The sequence below is a fragment of the Pelmatolapia mariae genome, linkage group LG16_19 (assembly GCF_036321145.2).
Source record: "Pelmatolapia mariae isolate MD_Pm_ZW linkage group LG16_19, Pm_UMD_F_2, whole genome shotgun sequence".
Classification (NCBI taxonomy): domain Eukaryota; kingdom Metazoa; phylum Chordata; class Actinopteri; order Cichliformes; family Cichlidae; genus Pelmatolapia; species Pelmatolapia mariae.
In genome coordinates, this window is record NC_086241.1 from 53,216,602 (window position 1) to 53,231,039 (window position 14,438).

The 14,438-nt window shown below is 40.1% G+C and overlaps 1 protein-coding gene across 2 annotated transcripts in view; it reads left to right on the forward strand.

Moving 5' to 3' along the window:
- LOC134644844 (brain-enriched guanylate kinase-associated protein) overlaps positions 1-14,405 on the forward strand; it is a 67,919-nt gene extending 53,514 nt beyond the window's left edge. The window contains exons 5-8 of one of the 2 annotated variants that reach the window (XM_063497962.1): positions 1,013-1,120; positions 3,970-4,053; positions 8,190-9,714; positions 9,820-14,405. In XM_063497962.1, coding sequence (XP_063354032.1) covers positions 1,013-1,120; positions 3,970-4,053; positions 8,190-9,714; positions 9,820-9,839 — 1,737 coding nt within the window. In that variant the 3' untranslated portion in view covers positions 9,840-14,405. Of the gene's footprint in view, positions 1-1,012; positions 1,121-3,969; positions 4,054-8,189 lie in introns of both variants that reach the window. The other variant, XM_063497963.1, reaches the window with a different exon arrangement.
- Positions 14,406-14,438: the final 33 nt, after the last annotated feature.

Sequence of the window (14,438 nt, forward strand, 5' to 3'; positions counted from 1 at the left end):
AGGGTGGGAGGCCAAGTGAGTGTATCATTTGACAGCTGGTGCTGTGTGACAGGTTTCACAGTTACAACTTTGTGTATGTGTGTATGCCAGTGTGACACACGTGAATAAGAAAAACAAAACATAATTTCTAAGCCAAAAGAACCCTATACTGCCCCCTGGAGGCCGAAGTGTTAATTGCATGCCAGAATCATTGTTCGTTATGAGATGCATTTAGTTACAGTTTGTGGAGCTAAAGAACCTGATCCCACAATACCCTCACGCAGGTCATAATATTTATAAAATGTCATGGCGTTGTTACGACTGGCCTGTTGGCTGAGAATGATGATTGTCACACACCAATTTAATAAGAATGAATTATTTCCTATTTTTACATTTTAGACGTGCAAGTAAAGGAATTTCGATTATGTTAGATGAGCGATCAGGCAACCAAAATCATTAGGGGTGATATCTGTGGCAAACTGGTGGATTAAGTGGCCAACAGCTGCTGAGTTGACTGGACAGACACAGAGAGAGAGAGAGACGTAGAAGCCATCATTAAACTCGCCTGTTAGTGTGGTTCAAATGTCACTACAGCAGGGTCATTTTGCACTTCTTTGACAGTAATCACTGGAAATGGAGTGTTTCATTTGTCTTTCTTGCACCCACTTTATTTTTCTCGTCTTTCTCTCGCTTCCCCTCCATGCTTCTTTCTCTTACTCCCAGAGTAATTGATATGATATGAGCTCTGGCAAGTGTAATCTTCTTTTAATTAAGTCCTGGTGCTAGCACCAGCTTCACGCTGATAGTGACTTATGACTTTCCTCCTTTCATTTTTCTTGTGCTCCTTTATAATCTTGTTTTACCTCTGTTGCTCCTCCAACTTTGGCTCTCTCATCTCTTTCGTTATCTCTTTTCTCTAACCCTCACTTCCTGCCCCTCATCTTATCATCCACTCTGTCATCCTTGGGGTTTTTTCCTTCTGTTTTTCTCCAGTTTCTCTTTTAACTTGTCCATTCTTTCTCTTACACTGTAGTCACAGCACCACGAGGAGGAAAAAAGAGCCCTCAGCCGGGAAATCATTGTTCTCAACAATCATCTCATGGAGACGAAGATCACCATTAATAAACTCAGAGAGGACAATGTGAGTACTTAAAGCTGCTCCATCTATATAATGTAAGCTCCCCATAACACCTCTTGTCAGCACTGGGAATATACCTGAAGCAAGGTTATTTGGACAGTATCTGAACTTTTTGGTATGATTGCTTGCCCAAATTATATTTTGCCTGCAGGCACAGTAGCCCAGGAAATCCAGGGCACAGAGACCTGATGCCCTGGGGCAGCTGCCTTCCTTCCTTACTTACTTGGTGCCTTGTTAGCACCAAAACAACAGTTGGTTTTGGAAGCTAAAAATCAACTCTTTCTGAGGAGAGCACTTCCTCATGTCAAACTGGAAGTCACACTCACTGTATTTCTGCAAAACCCTCAATATTTGTGCTTCAAGGTGTCACAGCAGATAGAGGAATTAACTCTAAGCCACTGGATGTTTTATAGCGATAGAACTGAAATCAATGGGCATCCTCGGGCCTGGCAGAGGTTGAATCCACAGCTGCATAGACCTGAGCTCAACGGCATTTGGAAATTTGGTGTCTCGCTTTTCTTTGAAGTGATTTTACTGGTTTTCCTTGTGGAGGGGCTCTAGGCTGAGTTAGATTTTCTCTTACCGCTCTATGGCAATTTTTTAGCACTTCTGAGCTATAGAGCCCTCTTACAATCCTCCCCTCCAACATCCAGCGGAGGTGATTAGAGACGAGGTTCATTTTGAGTAGGTTTCAGAATTTGTCCCATCAGTGCCAGCCGTGAGGCAGACATTTCCTCTGGAGATCAACCGTCAAGTATTCCGCTCAAAACACAAAGAAATAAAATAAAACCTCGCAGTTGTGTCATGCCTGAGACCCACTGCCACAAAACACACTACAAATGAATTGTGTGTTTGCTTTACACTTAACTGATGAAGCCGTTTAATCTACAGCTTTTTGCAGTTGTCCTGAATTACCCCTCATGTCTTGATATTTTGCAAGGAAAATGGGAAACAGGTCCAGCGGTTTATTGAAAAATGTGCAAACATACATGGAAATACAGTATATAAGGCAAAAACTTGAGTTTTCACAATTCTAACAGGCTTTAACATAGTACACGGTACATACATGAGCATGGTAAATACATGGTATTTAAGGACATGATCCTGTTCATCTGCTGTGGATAGGGTTTTTGGTTGGTGTAAAAATATCATTTATGTGTCAAGCTGTGTTATCTCTTGGCATTTTTGAAAGATCCAACTACAGAAATAGAAACAAATTATGTGTTTTTGCAACAGGCTGCTAGTAAAGTGTCCAAATACACTAAGTTGTCTGTTATGTGCAAACAATGCTGGTTTGTCCCTTGAAATAGAAATTAGGAATTGAGGCCTTAGGCTTGTCTTGGGGTATTTTATGCTTGAATGCTTCATAGGTCGGTGTCAAGTGACTTTAAAAACAAAAAATATTCTTCTAAAATTGAAAGACCTTTAGGAAACCTTGAGAAGTACACCTCAGGACCACTTTAAACATTACAAAAAGGTGTGTCTATTAAGAAGCAAAGCATAAAGAAATAAGGCAGGGCTCAAGACTTTTGCACAGTACTGTAGAACAAGTTGTTACATATCCCACATATTGACAGGCAAAAGAGGGCATCAAGACGTTGATGATCCCCAAAGACTGTTCAAATGTAATAAATTACCTACAAAGATAATGACTGTGAAAAGTAAATGGCTCTAATTTCACAACAACTAGAAGGAAAGAATCTACTTAATTCACACATTCAGAGATTTAAAAATAAAATACAGTGTACATAAAGAACTGATCATAAGACATTACAAAGTCTGTCTCACAACCAGCTGGAGCAACAAAGCTGTCAGCTGGCACTCCCAGGAGAGACACACCACACAGTTCATATTAACTAAGACATCACCAAAGGTCTCAAAGGTCTATTTGAACTGTCCCGAAAAACTACAGGGACTTCAAATGTCTCTTTTCACCAAAACAGGGGGGGAAAAAAAAGGATTCAAAAAGCAGCCACTGTTAACTGGTGGGGGAGTTGAGACTGTCAGAGAGAGGGCTTTGATGTTATGGGGGGAAAATGTCAGGGTTGTGCTATTAAAGAGAAACAGGAAAGCTACAGTGCAGCATGAACTGACCTTTATAAGTGGACAGGTTTAACAGAGGAGGGAGAGGAAAAGAAAACCTTCTAAAACCGGTTAACCGCCCACACTAACACATGCACGCACAGTAAACGAAGAAAACAATGAAACCAGGCATCTGTTGTGCCAGTAGACCACCCTCACGGTGCTGTGAAATTTGAGTAAAAATCTAATAACCATTCTTTTCAGAAAGAAAGCATGGGTAAAGAGATAAATAATGCTGCACTTGCTTCCTTGGCTGGAAGGTGCAGATAAGTTAATGTGCTGTTTCAGACAACTCTAATAAAATTAGCACAGTCTGCACAGGGCAGATATGTCTAAAGAAAAGTTTGCTGGTATTGTTAAGATCCTGCAAACTACCCAGTGAAATTATGTAACCAAGAAGCATATGTATGTATGTATGTATGTATGTATGTATGTATGTATGTATGTATGTATGTATATATATATATATATATATATATATATATTTTTTTTTTTTTTTTTTTTTTTTTTTTTTATGTTCAGCTGTATTGTTGCACACTCTCCTGATTCCCCCCTCAGACATCTCCCATAATTATGAAGCACAATTAGAAGGCTGTAATCTAACATATTAAAGGTTTTACTCAGGGATGGTTTAAACTCATAACACTCCTCACTCACAGCATGCTTTAATTATCAAGATGCCAAAGAAAACCCAGTATATGTGTGTGCGTGCATGTGTGTGTTTGTGTGTGTTTTAAGTGAATGGGAATAATCTTTTTGCTTTTTTTCAGGACCTGTACAGGAAAGACTGCAATCTGGCAGCCCAGCTGCTGCAGTGCTCCAAGTCTCACTACAGAGCACATAAGATGTCTGAGGTGAGCTCACCAGCACTGCCTGCTGCAGCTACATCAGTGTGGGTTTAGGTTTGTGCTGCAGTAAAAAAAAGAAAAAAAAGAAGAAAAGTTCAGCTTTAAAATTCAGCGTCGACCATTTAAGCAAAGATGTTTTGTTTATTTAAATTACACTCCAAACAAGGTCAGTCTAGACGAGCGGCAGGAAATTGCAGTGTTTAAATTTGAGAACTTTATAAAGTGTATTAATAAAATAACATAGTTGGGTCTTTACTATTTATTATTGAATGTGGTTTAAGTTTAAATTTTTCATTCAAGCAGCATGTTGTACAAAATGCTTTGCTTGAATAAAGTCTTTTAGAAAGTGCTACATCTGAATTCAGTATACAAGGACACACTAGTCAAGCATTTGAAACGTACTGCTGATGCTGCTCTAGTGTATTCTACTTAACACTATGGACACACTTTGGTAACTCCTGCCATGTCGGGATTTCTCCACCAAAATTTACTTTGGGGAATTCTTTCAAACAGCATTAGCTCCTTTCTTTCACAAATATTATTGCCAAAATCTAATAATGCATAATATTAGTTTAAAGCATTAAAACATTTCCAAGCATTGTGTGAAACCTTGACTCATCAGCTTAAATCCAACATACAGCTCTGAGGCTAACGGGCATAACTACATCAGCCACGAGTAAACTTGAGATGGTTTCATTTACTTGTACTAATAAAGAGGAAATTAAATGTATTTTTCTTCTAATGAAGCAAAGTTTATGATATTGTGTTGGTGTACCATTAAAAGCCTTCTTGAGTGGTTTTCACAATAAGAAGGAGCCACAGTGCTCATGGCCTCTCCTCTCAGACTGATGAAGGTCTGCTGTCTGAAGTACCATCTGTGTGCATCTTAGCTGTGCATAATAAATGAATGAAAGGCTGGCTTGTGATAACACCTGAGGCACAAAAGAAAGGAAAAAAAACTGTAGACCTGGGCTCATAATTAAGTGAAGCACTACCTACAGACTACTTGCATCACTAAAAAACCCATTGATATAAATGAAATAGAGCAATAATGAATTCAGCTTGTTAAAACTCTGAAAAGGGGATGCTTTATGCTTTTCTTTAAACAAACACATTTAGGACTTTAGGGCAGGAAATTGAGGTAAAGTCCACTGGCTAATAGGGAGCTCATCTAATCTTTGCTGAACAGCAGCACTGTAGCCACAATGCAATAACACTAATTGCATATAGCTGCCAGAAACTGATTCAGATATGGCTGTTAAACTTAAATATGCATGCCAAGTATGTTTTTCTATAGAAAACATGAATCATCCAGGAATTATCTTTCACAGAAGTACATTAGTATTGCATGCATTAACACAGGCAATACTGTACTGCATTAGTGAGGGTAATTAGTGCTACACTTCAGTCCACAAACATTGCCTTCTCTTTCATTTGCACTCTTCTAAATGGCATCAGCTGGGGAATATGTTTGTGACTGGAGCATGTAGTATTGGCCTCAGTTTTGAACCACTATAGCTGCTGTGCATATTTAGAGTACCATTTAGACATGTTTTGATTTAAGCTGACTGGAAACAGTAAAAATTCTGCTTTGGGGGATTTTGTCAGCCAAGAGATTCTTCTAGAAATAAGAGACCTAAGGGCTAAGTTTGCAAAGTGAAACTAAAGAACTACTGTCCAATTACCTGCTCCGCTGCTAAATATAAACAAAATAAATAATCAAATTGTTTTGTGTTTTTTTTTTTCCCCATTCTAATAGAGAAAGACAGAATATCCACTAAAGAACACATTTAAAATAGTTTAAATGTACACTGACAAACTTAGGAAAGGTCTGTGCATGTGTTTCCTGAGCAGGCGGACCTTACAGGCGTGTACTTAAAATAGTGAAAATCCTGACTGCTTCAAATCATTAACAAAGTGTCAGTCTGCTACTGACTTTTGTTTGGCGTCACTTATTGGATTGGAGGTCTGGCAATTTAACAATTTATTAATTTAATAAATAGGGGCCTCAGTAGCTTGTGGAAGAAACATACACAACAGCTTGGCACAACCTTCTCATACTCATTACCAGCGTCGTCACACACTGCTGTAGGACGCCCACTTTGCAGTTGGTCTCTGACACTCCCTGTTATATGGACCCTGACCTTTAATTTGGTGGTGGTACTAGGACTCACTCCTAATCTGAAAACAACTGACTGCTGTAGTTCACATGTGACACTAATCAGGCACCTGATTATCAGCACCTGGGGTACCAGAAGCTCAAAAAAAGAGTCAATAGTAGAATAAGCTGTTGGCCGGACAAGCCCGTATACTTAAGTCGCATTTTTCTCACATTTTTCTCGGCACCATTTAAGGGAAAATAAATAGGATTTCCAACAGTGTGAGATTTAGTGCCAAGAAACATTGTTACAACAAAGAAATAATTGACCAAACACAAATGTACTTTTTTTGGTGCTAAGTTTAGCTATTTCCCCCACTTTAGATACGTAACAGATTTACCAAGATTAACTAAAGAAGCTATGGAGTGTGTCTTATTGCTAGTAAAACTAACATTTCATTTGAAATTTTTTATCTCCATTGTGAAGCAGGAAATATGGAGTTTAGGAACAAGGGGTGAATTTCTAGTCTTTTAAGTAACCAGCTCCACGATATGCTATTAATCCACTTATTGTAATAAAAGAAGACCTGCAGATGTGTTCGCTGTCACGTTGCTTAACACTGCACAACTATGTGACTGTTAATTAAGATCTGCCTCAGATAGCAACTAATGCTGAGCTGACTTACTTGGAGCACACACTGTATATTATCTTGCACTCTCCCCCCACAGCCTCACCTACTTTCCATCTCTATTCCCTCTGGGAGAGGCAATGGCTGCTAAAAATAGCCTCGACTTAAAAGATGCAGGTTATTTTATGCCGAGGCAAGCTTCTATTTTTTAACAAAGCCAAGTCAGAATTTTATCTATTTTTTTCCGATACCCAGCTGGAGACCCAGAGAACTGGTTTAATTTGAATCTAAGCCATTCCCTGTGGAACCAATATTGTTTGATGGTAGAAAGAGAAATAAAAAGACACACTAAAAGAAAATAAAAGAGATATGGGGGGAATGAGAGTCTTTTGCTTGAGAAGGCAGTGGTGCAAGAGGAGAAAGATGAAAGGATAAAGAAAGGGATGAATAGAAAGAGAGCTCAGTGTGTCGGGAACAGTTCCTGCTGACCCTGACCAGCTTTAATAGGCACAAAGAGCCAGTCTGTAATTGACAGGAACATTTTTCTCAAACTGGAGCCAATCAAAGAGATTATGTGTCTGTCTGTGTGTGTGAGAGAGAGAGACACAGCAAGAAAAGGAGAAAGATGACAGGCTGAGAAACAGATGGAAGAAAGCAGGAAGGAAAGAAGAAATATTTATGTCTGTATAATTAAGTTGTGGACTCTGTAACACATAACTAAATAAAGGTTGTTCAGAAAGTTATTAAAGGTAGCACAGTTTCTTTGCGTTATCAGGAGAGGAATTCAGGTCAGACAGGGCATCTACCTCCAACTCGACTTCTTTAGGTTCATGAAGACATTCACCTCTCATTTAAGAGGTTTCATTTATCAAATGGCTGGTGGAGAGTACCAGGTTTTACTTCATAAGCCTTTCTTCACACCTTATTTCATGTGATGACTTTTATGACTAATAGTTGGTCACCAACCCTCAGGGCCACTTCCAGGGGTACAGCCCCTGCTACTGGTTAAATACCTTGGATCCTCCACTAGTTGTTATATAACTGAAGAAGCCTCTTGGATGAGAGGCAAAAGTCTTCAGAAACCTAAAAAACGACCAGTTGCCCTCAATACTACCATGTATGGATGAATGAGAATGTAAACATTTCCCCCCTGAGACACATATACTGGTCTAAATCAAAGGAGAATTTTTCCACCTAGACCTACAGAAAAGTAAGAAATGGCATTTAAAAATACATTCAGTATTCAGCTTAAAAGGCTCTTGAAGAACTTATTCATTTTTAAAGAGCTTTGCTGAATACCAGCTCAGCAACTGTCACAACTTTCCAAAAACATTTGTTTGGCTGTTTTGGGTTGTAGTTTCCTGTCTTTATCCAGCTTCTTTTGTCTCTCTTTGTATTTCTCTTCCATGCCTCAGCTGCCACTGGATTTCCAGGAACGCATCAGTTCCCTCATGGAAAAACATAATCAGAGTAGTGGCGTCACCATGGCAATGTGCCACTCAAATTATCCAGACGCTGTGCCCACAGCCATAATTGCCAAGGTCCTGGAAAAGCCCGAGCCTGGAAGCAGTTGCCCTGTAACGCGTTCACCCAGCCCGCAGGCACAGGATGGAGACTTTCTGACAGGAACAGGAAGCACTGATCATCTGAACCGGCGCCTTTCTTATAAGACATCTGACCTGTACTGCAGCGACACGGCGCTCTACTGTCCTGAACGATGGCAGGACACCGAGCGCAGACAAAGTGTTGACCTTCATGGCACTGGCCTGCTTCAGCTTCACGCTCAGAACTCTGTTGACAGCAACCCCGATGAAGATGCTTTCCACTCTGGAAGTTTTTCCCACCATGAACCCCCATCCTCCTTCCGTCACCACGATGAGTTCGGCACTGGGAGTCTCCCAGTGTCCAGTTCCTACTCCAGTTTTAGTCTTGCATCAGATGAAAAGGGAGGAGTTAGTGGAGGATGTGGGCGCACTGGCAGCAGCACCTTATCTTCTTCCCACCAGGGTCTCTACATGGACTGGCGAGAAGGTAGTAGTGGAGACTATGAGCACAAAAGTATTTCCTCCTATGATAAAGACAGATCAAGCTTCCCCAAGTCCCACAGCATCCAGCACATGGCAACCCAAAGGAGCCCCCAGAAGGGCCCCTCACCAGCCTACACAAGGACAGCGTCATGTTTCAGTGAACCGTTCCACTCCAGCACTCCTCGTCTGGCCTCCTCTCACAGCATGGGGTCTGCAATTGGACTGGGCCAGGCTCATGGAGGAACCCTGGACAGCCAGGGTGATGTCCAGGTCTCCGAGGATGACCTGAGCAGCCGCTGGAGACAGCTCAGCGTGGAAGACATCAACACCTTCTCATCTTCTTATCGCAACATTACAGGGCGGGTTTCTCCATACAGTTTCTCTGAACGCCACTTTGCCATGGGCCCCTCCAGTAAAGTCAAAGGGTCTCTCTACAGCAGCTTCCAAGAAGGAGATGACGTCTTCCACGGTCGGGTGCTGGAGCAGTGCTTTCCCATGAGTTCCTCCTCTCCCAGCCGCAGTCCCAAGCCAAAAGAGCATCGCAAGCAGGAGAAAACTTCTGTGCTGTATAGAGCCAAGGATGACAGTCAGGACTCTGAGAGCAGTTTGTTCCTCTCAGGGAGCTCTAAAGACAAGGAGAGCAGTGGGGGAGCGACAGCGGCAAGCAGCGCAAAGAAGGACTACGTGAATCTGAGCGCAGACAGCTCGGCTGATTCCTTACACCAAAGCTCACTTGAAGCCTCAAGTCTTCAACACTACCCCACCCCCAGGCCGAGCGTCCGGCCCCGCCCGAGCTCCAGCTCTGCTCTCAGCATCGGCCCCGCGCTCCCAAAGAAGACTTCTGCAAGATACCAAAAGTTTGGCAGTACAGGACTGACGAGAAAGGACAGTTTGACCAAGGCACAGCTATACGGTACGCTGCTGAACTGAGTGGAGAAAGCTATTTTTATTTTATGCATGATGATGACGATGATAACGAGTCCTAACTTTCTGTACTGTTCTGTATGTCTCCCTGCAGCAAACACATACTTGGTGTGATGGGGTGTTCTGATGTTGTTTTATGTATCTTAGCCACGGCACGTTTCACGCAGTCTGCAACCTTTTTCTCTATTGTACGTCAGTGTATTTATCGACCTGAGACATGCTACTCAGTATGTTTTTGTTTAAGTGATGGCGATATTTAGAGGCACCAGGATAAAACCACATTCTCTCTACAACACAAAGATACTTTGCTATTCACTCTTTTTTTAAGTACTGTTAGTAAAACCAGCAAAAGATCATTAATTCTTGCTCTAATATATACAAGTACTGAAAATGAAGTGTGTTTAATGAGGTGACTTAATTCTGCATGTTTGGGAGAGGTTATCCATTATGTTTAGCAGGCCGCGCTGACTGCAAACTGTTAAAACGATTTACCCATCCTCTACTTTCACTTACACAAATGCATGTTGTGTAATGCATATGAATAAGGTGGAAAAAACATTTCCAGCTAAACTGTTTTTCAAAGAGACATTATCTGTAGGCAACCCTTACCAGAAGGAAATATTCTCCAACTGGCTAAATAAGAGATTCAAATAATATATATTTATTTCAAGGCCATATGATATTTCATAGCAAGATTTATATAGCTAATAGAGTAATCCCACACTTCTTAATAAGAACCCTAAATTGCCTACATTTGTCAGCTATAAAATATACAAATATATTTTTAAATAATATAATTATTATGAGAGGAAATACACAAATATAACCAGGTACCCATTCAGTAAAACCTATTACACAGACTGTGATGGACCGAGCAGTGAAGGAAACTTAGGCACAGGTTAAAGTCCAAAAAAATGATTTTTTTATTTAACCCAAAAACATAATTGGTTAAATCATGCAAAAAGAATCAAAATCTTGGGCCCATAAAAGAGGTCAAAATAACAGAACTCTACTCAAAGTTGACAACACTACTGATAACTCAAACAAACTGACCTAACTTAACGAGACAAAGGGGAAACTTAAATAGTGGCTGATCAGCCCACAAAAACACAAGGGATAAAACACACAAAACCTAACTAAACCTAACACAATGAACTCCAATTCCCCCCCATGGTCCCGAGTTATGGAATGAACCAATTTGCAGTCTTCCATCAAAGCTCGCTCCGCCCCTTTTCCACCTCTTGGCTCCTCAATCAAGGGACTGGAGCAGCTGCAACTAAGGTAACTCAGAAAACAAAAGATTAATCATACATAACAGTGTAAACTAAAATGTGCGCACTTATTTTAGAATGCAGTGTTATGTGGATATGTGAATTAACTCTAAACCCAAACCAGTTATTTATTGTCCTGTAAATTAATTCCTATATTTAAAGAAAGACAAATGTGAATGCAATGTTACTTATAAGCCTCTACACTAACATGGTGGGTATTACCACTGTGTGGCTGTAAGTGCAGCCATCACACAGACATACAGTATTGTGCAAAAGTCTCCAGCCACCTTTTTTTATGTTTTGTGTCTTTCTTGTTATTTTTTTAAATGTTGTTTTGAGTAATAGTTTTCTAGGTTTTCTGAAGGTCTTCCAAAGTTTTTCTTTGGACATTTAGTTGCTTTTTCATTCATTTTCAGTCCAGTTATTTTACCTCACCGAATCATTCAATAATAATAAAAAGGCATCTCACAAAAGGGATGAAGCAGTGTTGTGTCGACACATAACAGACAACTTAACCAATTTTAAATTGTATTTTCAGGCACTCTGTTCCTAGAGGCCTGTTGCAAAAAACAGATAATTTGTTCCCATCTTTTCAGGTAAGTCTATGAAAAATGCTAACGATAACACAGTCTGACAGATTAAAAAAAATAGTATTTTGGCATCAACAAGATGATTCCCATTGACAGCAATTGAACCAAGTTTGCAAAAAAAAAAATCCAAAGCCCTTACATGGGACCTGGGAGATGCATCTGGGCTTTACGTTGACCCATCCACCGGAAACTGACGCCTAATCAGAAATGGTGTAAGTAGAAGGGTGGCTCATGTCTTTTGCACAGTACTATAACTCAAAGCAGCAGGTATAAGTTGCAGGTATAAGTCATTCATTTTACCCAACTGGAATTTTTCATATATTTGTACAAAAATAAGATGATGACATCAGCAGTCATACTGCACAGCGGTTACCGTAAAAACCAAGACACTTGTGAAATTGCCTTAATCCTGTCCAGTGGACAGAAAGGTCTCCTTTACAGCATCTAACAACTGTGTACATACTGTATATCTGCTGTATTGTCACTGTATGTATACACTACTGTTACAGTGTATGCTCTTCCTGTCAGATAATATATATACATACACAGGTTTCAGGAGACGTCTGTTCCCATATGAGACATGTTTTTCGATGTTGATCATCACTGGAATTTGCTGACATGAAATTCTGTAAAATTTCTACTGATGTGCCAACTTTTAACACTTTTGGCACTATATACACAAAAGCAAAACAACACTTTTGGTTCTACTACTTTAAGGGGAGAGTTAATTGGAAAATTGTCCAGGCCTTGGTGGAAGTTCTGCAACGTATGCACTAGAAAAGGTGGATGGGTAAGTGCACTGAAAAGGTAGTAAAGAGTGACTAAACACAAACATGTACAGTCAGTGTGTTGTTTTCAACCAGCATGCTCAGTAAACACTGTGAAATGGACAAAGCTTGTGTATATACAGACGTAGAAAGTGTCAAAGACCTTATTATAAAATACTGCCTTATGTTAAATGAACAGCTGCAGAGAGATTGTCCTGCTGCCCAACAATCATACTACCATTTGCTATTCCAGTATAGAAGAGTACAAAATGACAATGTTCCAACATCTATGCACGCCAGGATTTCTTACTGTCTGTGTAGCTCTGCAGAGCCGAGAGGAACAGCGCTAGAGAGAAGGTAATTTACGGAAGCTCAACTTTGCCCTCAAATCATCACTGACAGATTTTATTTTCGAAAGCTATGCGTCTCTCACTGCCGCACATCTGAGAACTGGCTTAAGGCTGTTTAAAATATTCTGACATTGTCATATTTGTGAAGCTAAAACTGCACCATACAGGTCACTGACATTTTTTGACTCTTATTTGATAGACTGTTTAGGTCTTAGCAGTGAAAAAGGTTTGAAATTACATTTAACCACTGTACAGAGGAAATGAGAATATAAATGGTATTTTTGTTGTGGGCGCAATGTAGAAAAGGAGATACTTCATACACAGTTGTTATAATATGAATATTTTTATCTAGTTTAAGTTGTTGTTATAGTTATAGAATGTTTTGACCTTGAATGACGAGGCTGAAGTGGTTCTGTCCTGTCCTACCTCCAGCCCTGTTCCAGGAATAACAGGCCTGTTGTTTAAATGTCACGTTTGTCTGTCTGATGCATGGTTCTATATTTTTGCTGTATGTTTATTTACTTAATAAAGATGTGTGTTGGGAAATTGATTGCAGACTTCAAGGCATATTATTTTAGGTAATTTATTCTACCACCATCTGGTGGTTCACAGTAGGGGACCGTTTTAAATTTTTATAACAAATCCTTAACCGGCTTAATTATCACATTTAGTTGCAGAACCGCTTTTAGCACCAATAAGTTGAAATAACAGTTTTCTGTGCGACTTTATCAGTCTCTCACTTCATTGTTAGGGACTGATATATTAATACTGCTTCCGCTCATTAAGGTCTGCAGGCTTTTGTTTAAGGACAGCTCTCTTAAGGTGCCACTGCAGCCTTTCAGTCTTTGACTGGGCCATTGCAACACCTTGATTCTTTTTGATTCTGGTGCTGGTATGCTTGGGATCATTGTTGCATGGCCTGTCTGTCATCTGACAAAGATGGCTTCTTGTTTGACTCTAGAACACTGGTCGACTCATTGACTGTAAGCTCCTCAGGTTCAGTGGATGCAAAGCGAGCCCAAATCATTACGCCTCCACCACCATGCTGATATGCTTTCTTTAGTTTTCAACAAACATGGCGCTCTGCATTATAGCCAAACTTCTCCACTTTGGTCCCATCTTTATAGAGGGCATTGTTCCAGACGTCATGCTGCCATGTCATTTTTAGTAGTAGCTCTTGGGCTTTTACTGAGGTGGTCGCCCTTCCTGATCATTAACTCATCTGATTAACAGTACCTGGCTTCTACTTTATTTCCTATGGAAGTAGTAAGGGAACAGTATGTTTTTCCACAGGATGGCATTCTTCCTTCTTATTCTTACGGTGGACTATGTATGTAGATGCAGATTAATTAAAAAAACTGCTTTAAAAATCATTTAGGGGCCTTTTAAAGACAACTACAATGACGCTTTCTGTATCATTAACTGAGGTAAAATAAGCATAGGCGTTACAAAACAGGGAAAACTATTTACACATTAGATTTTTCCCTATAAACAAGGATAAGGATGTTTCTACTATATATACTGAATAAAGATCACAAGCATCTGCACTTCAATGCTCTGCTGTTGACTGGCAGGACTCTGGGAGAACTTGGCAATGCTTTGACAGATGATGGCATATTTTTTTAGTTCTCTGGTTGTCTTTCTTTGATGCAGTGTGAAAGGAAATGTCATATCAGAGCCAGAGAGAAGAAAAGGGAATAAGAAAAGTGATGTGTATGCAGAATGTGGAATGAAA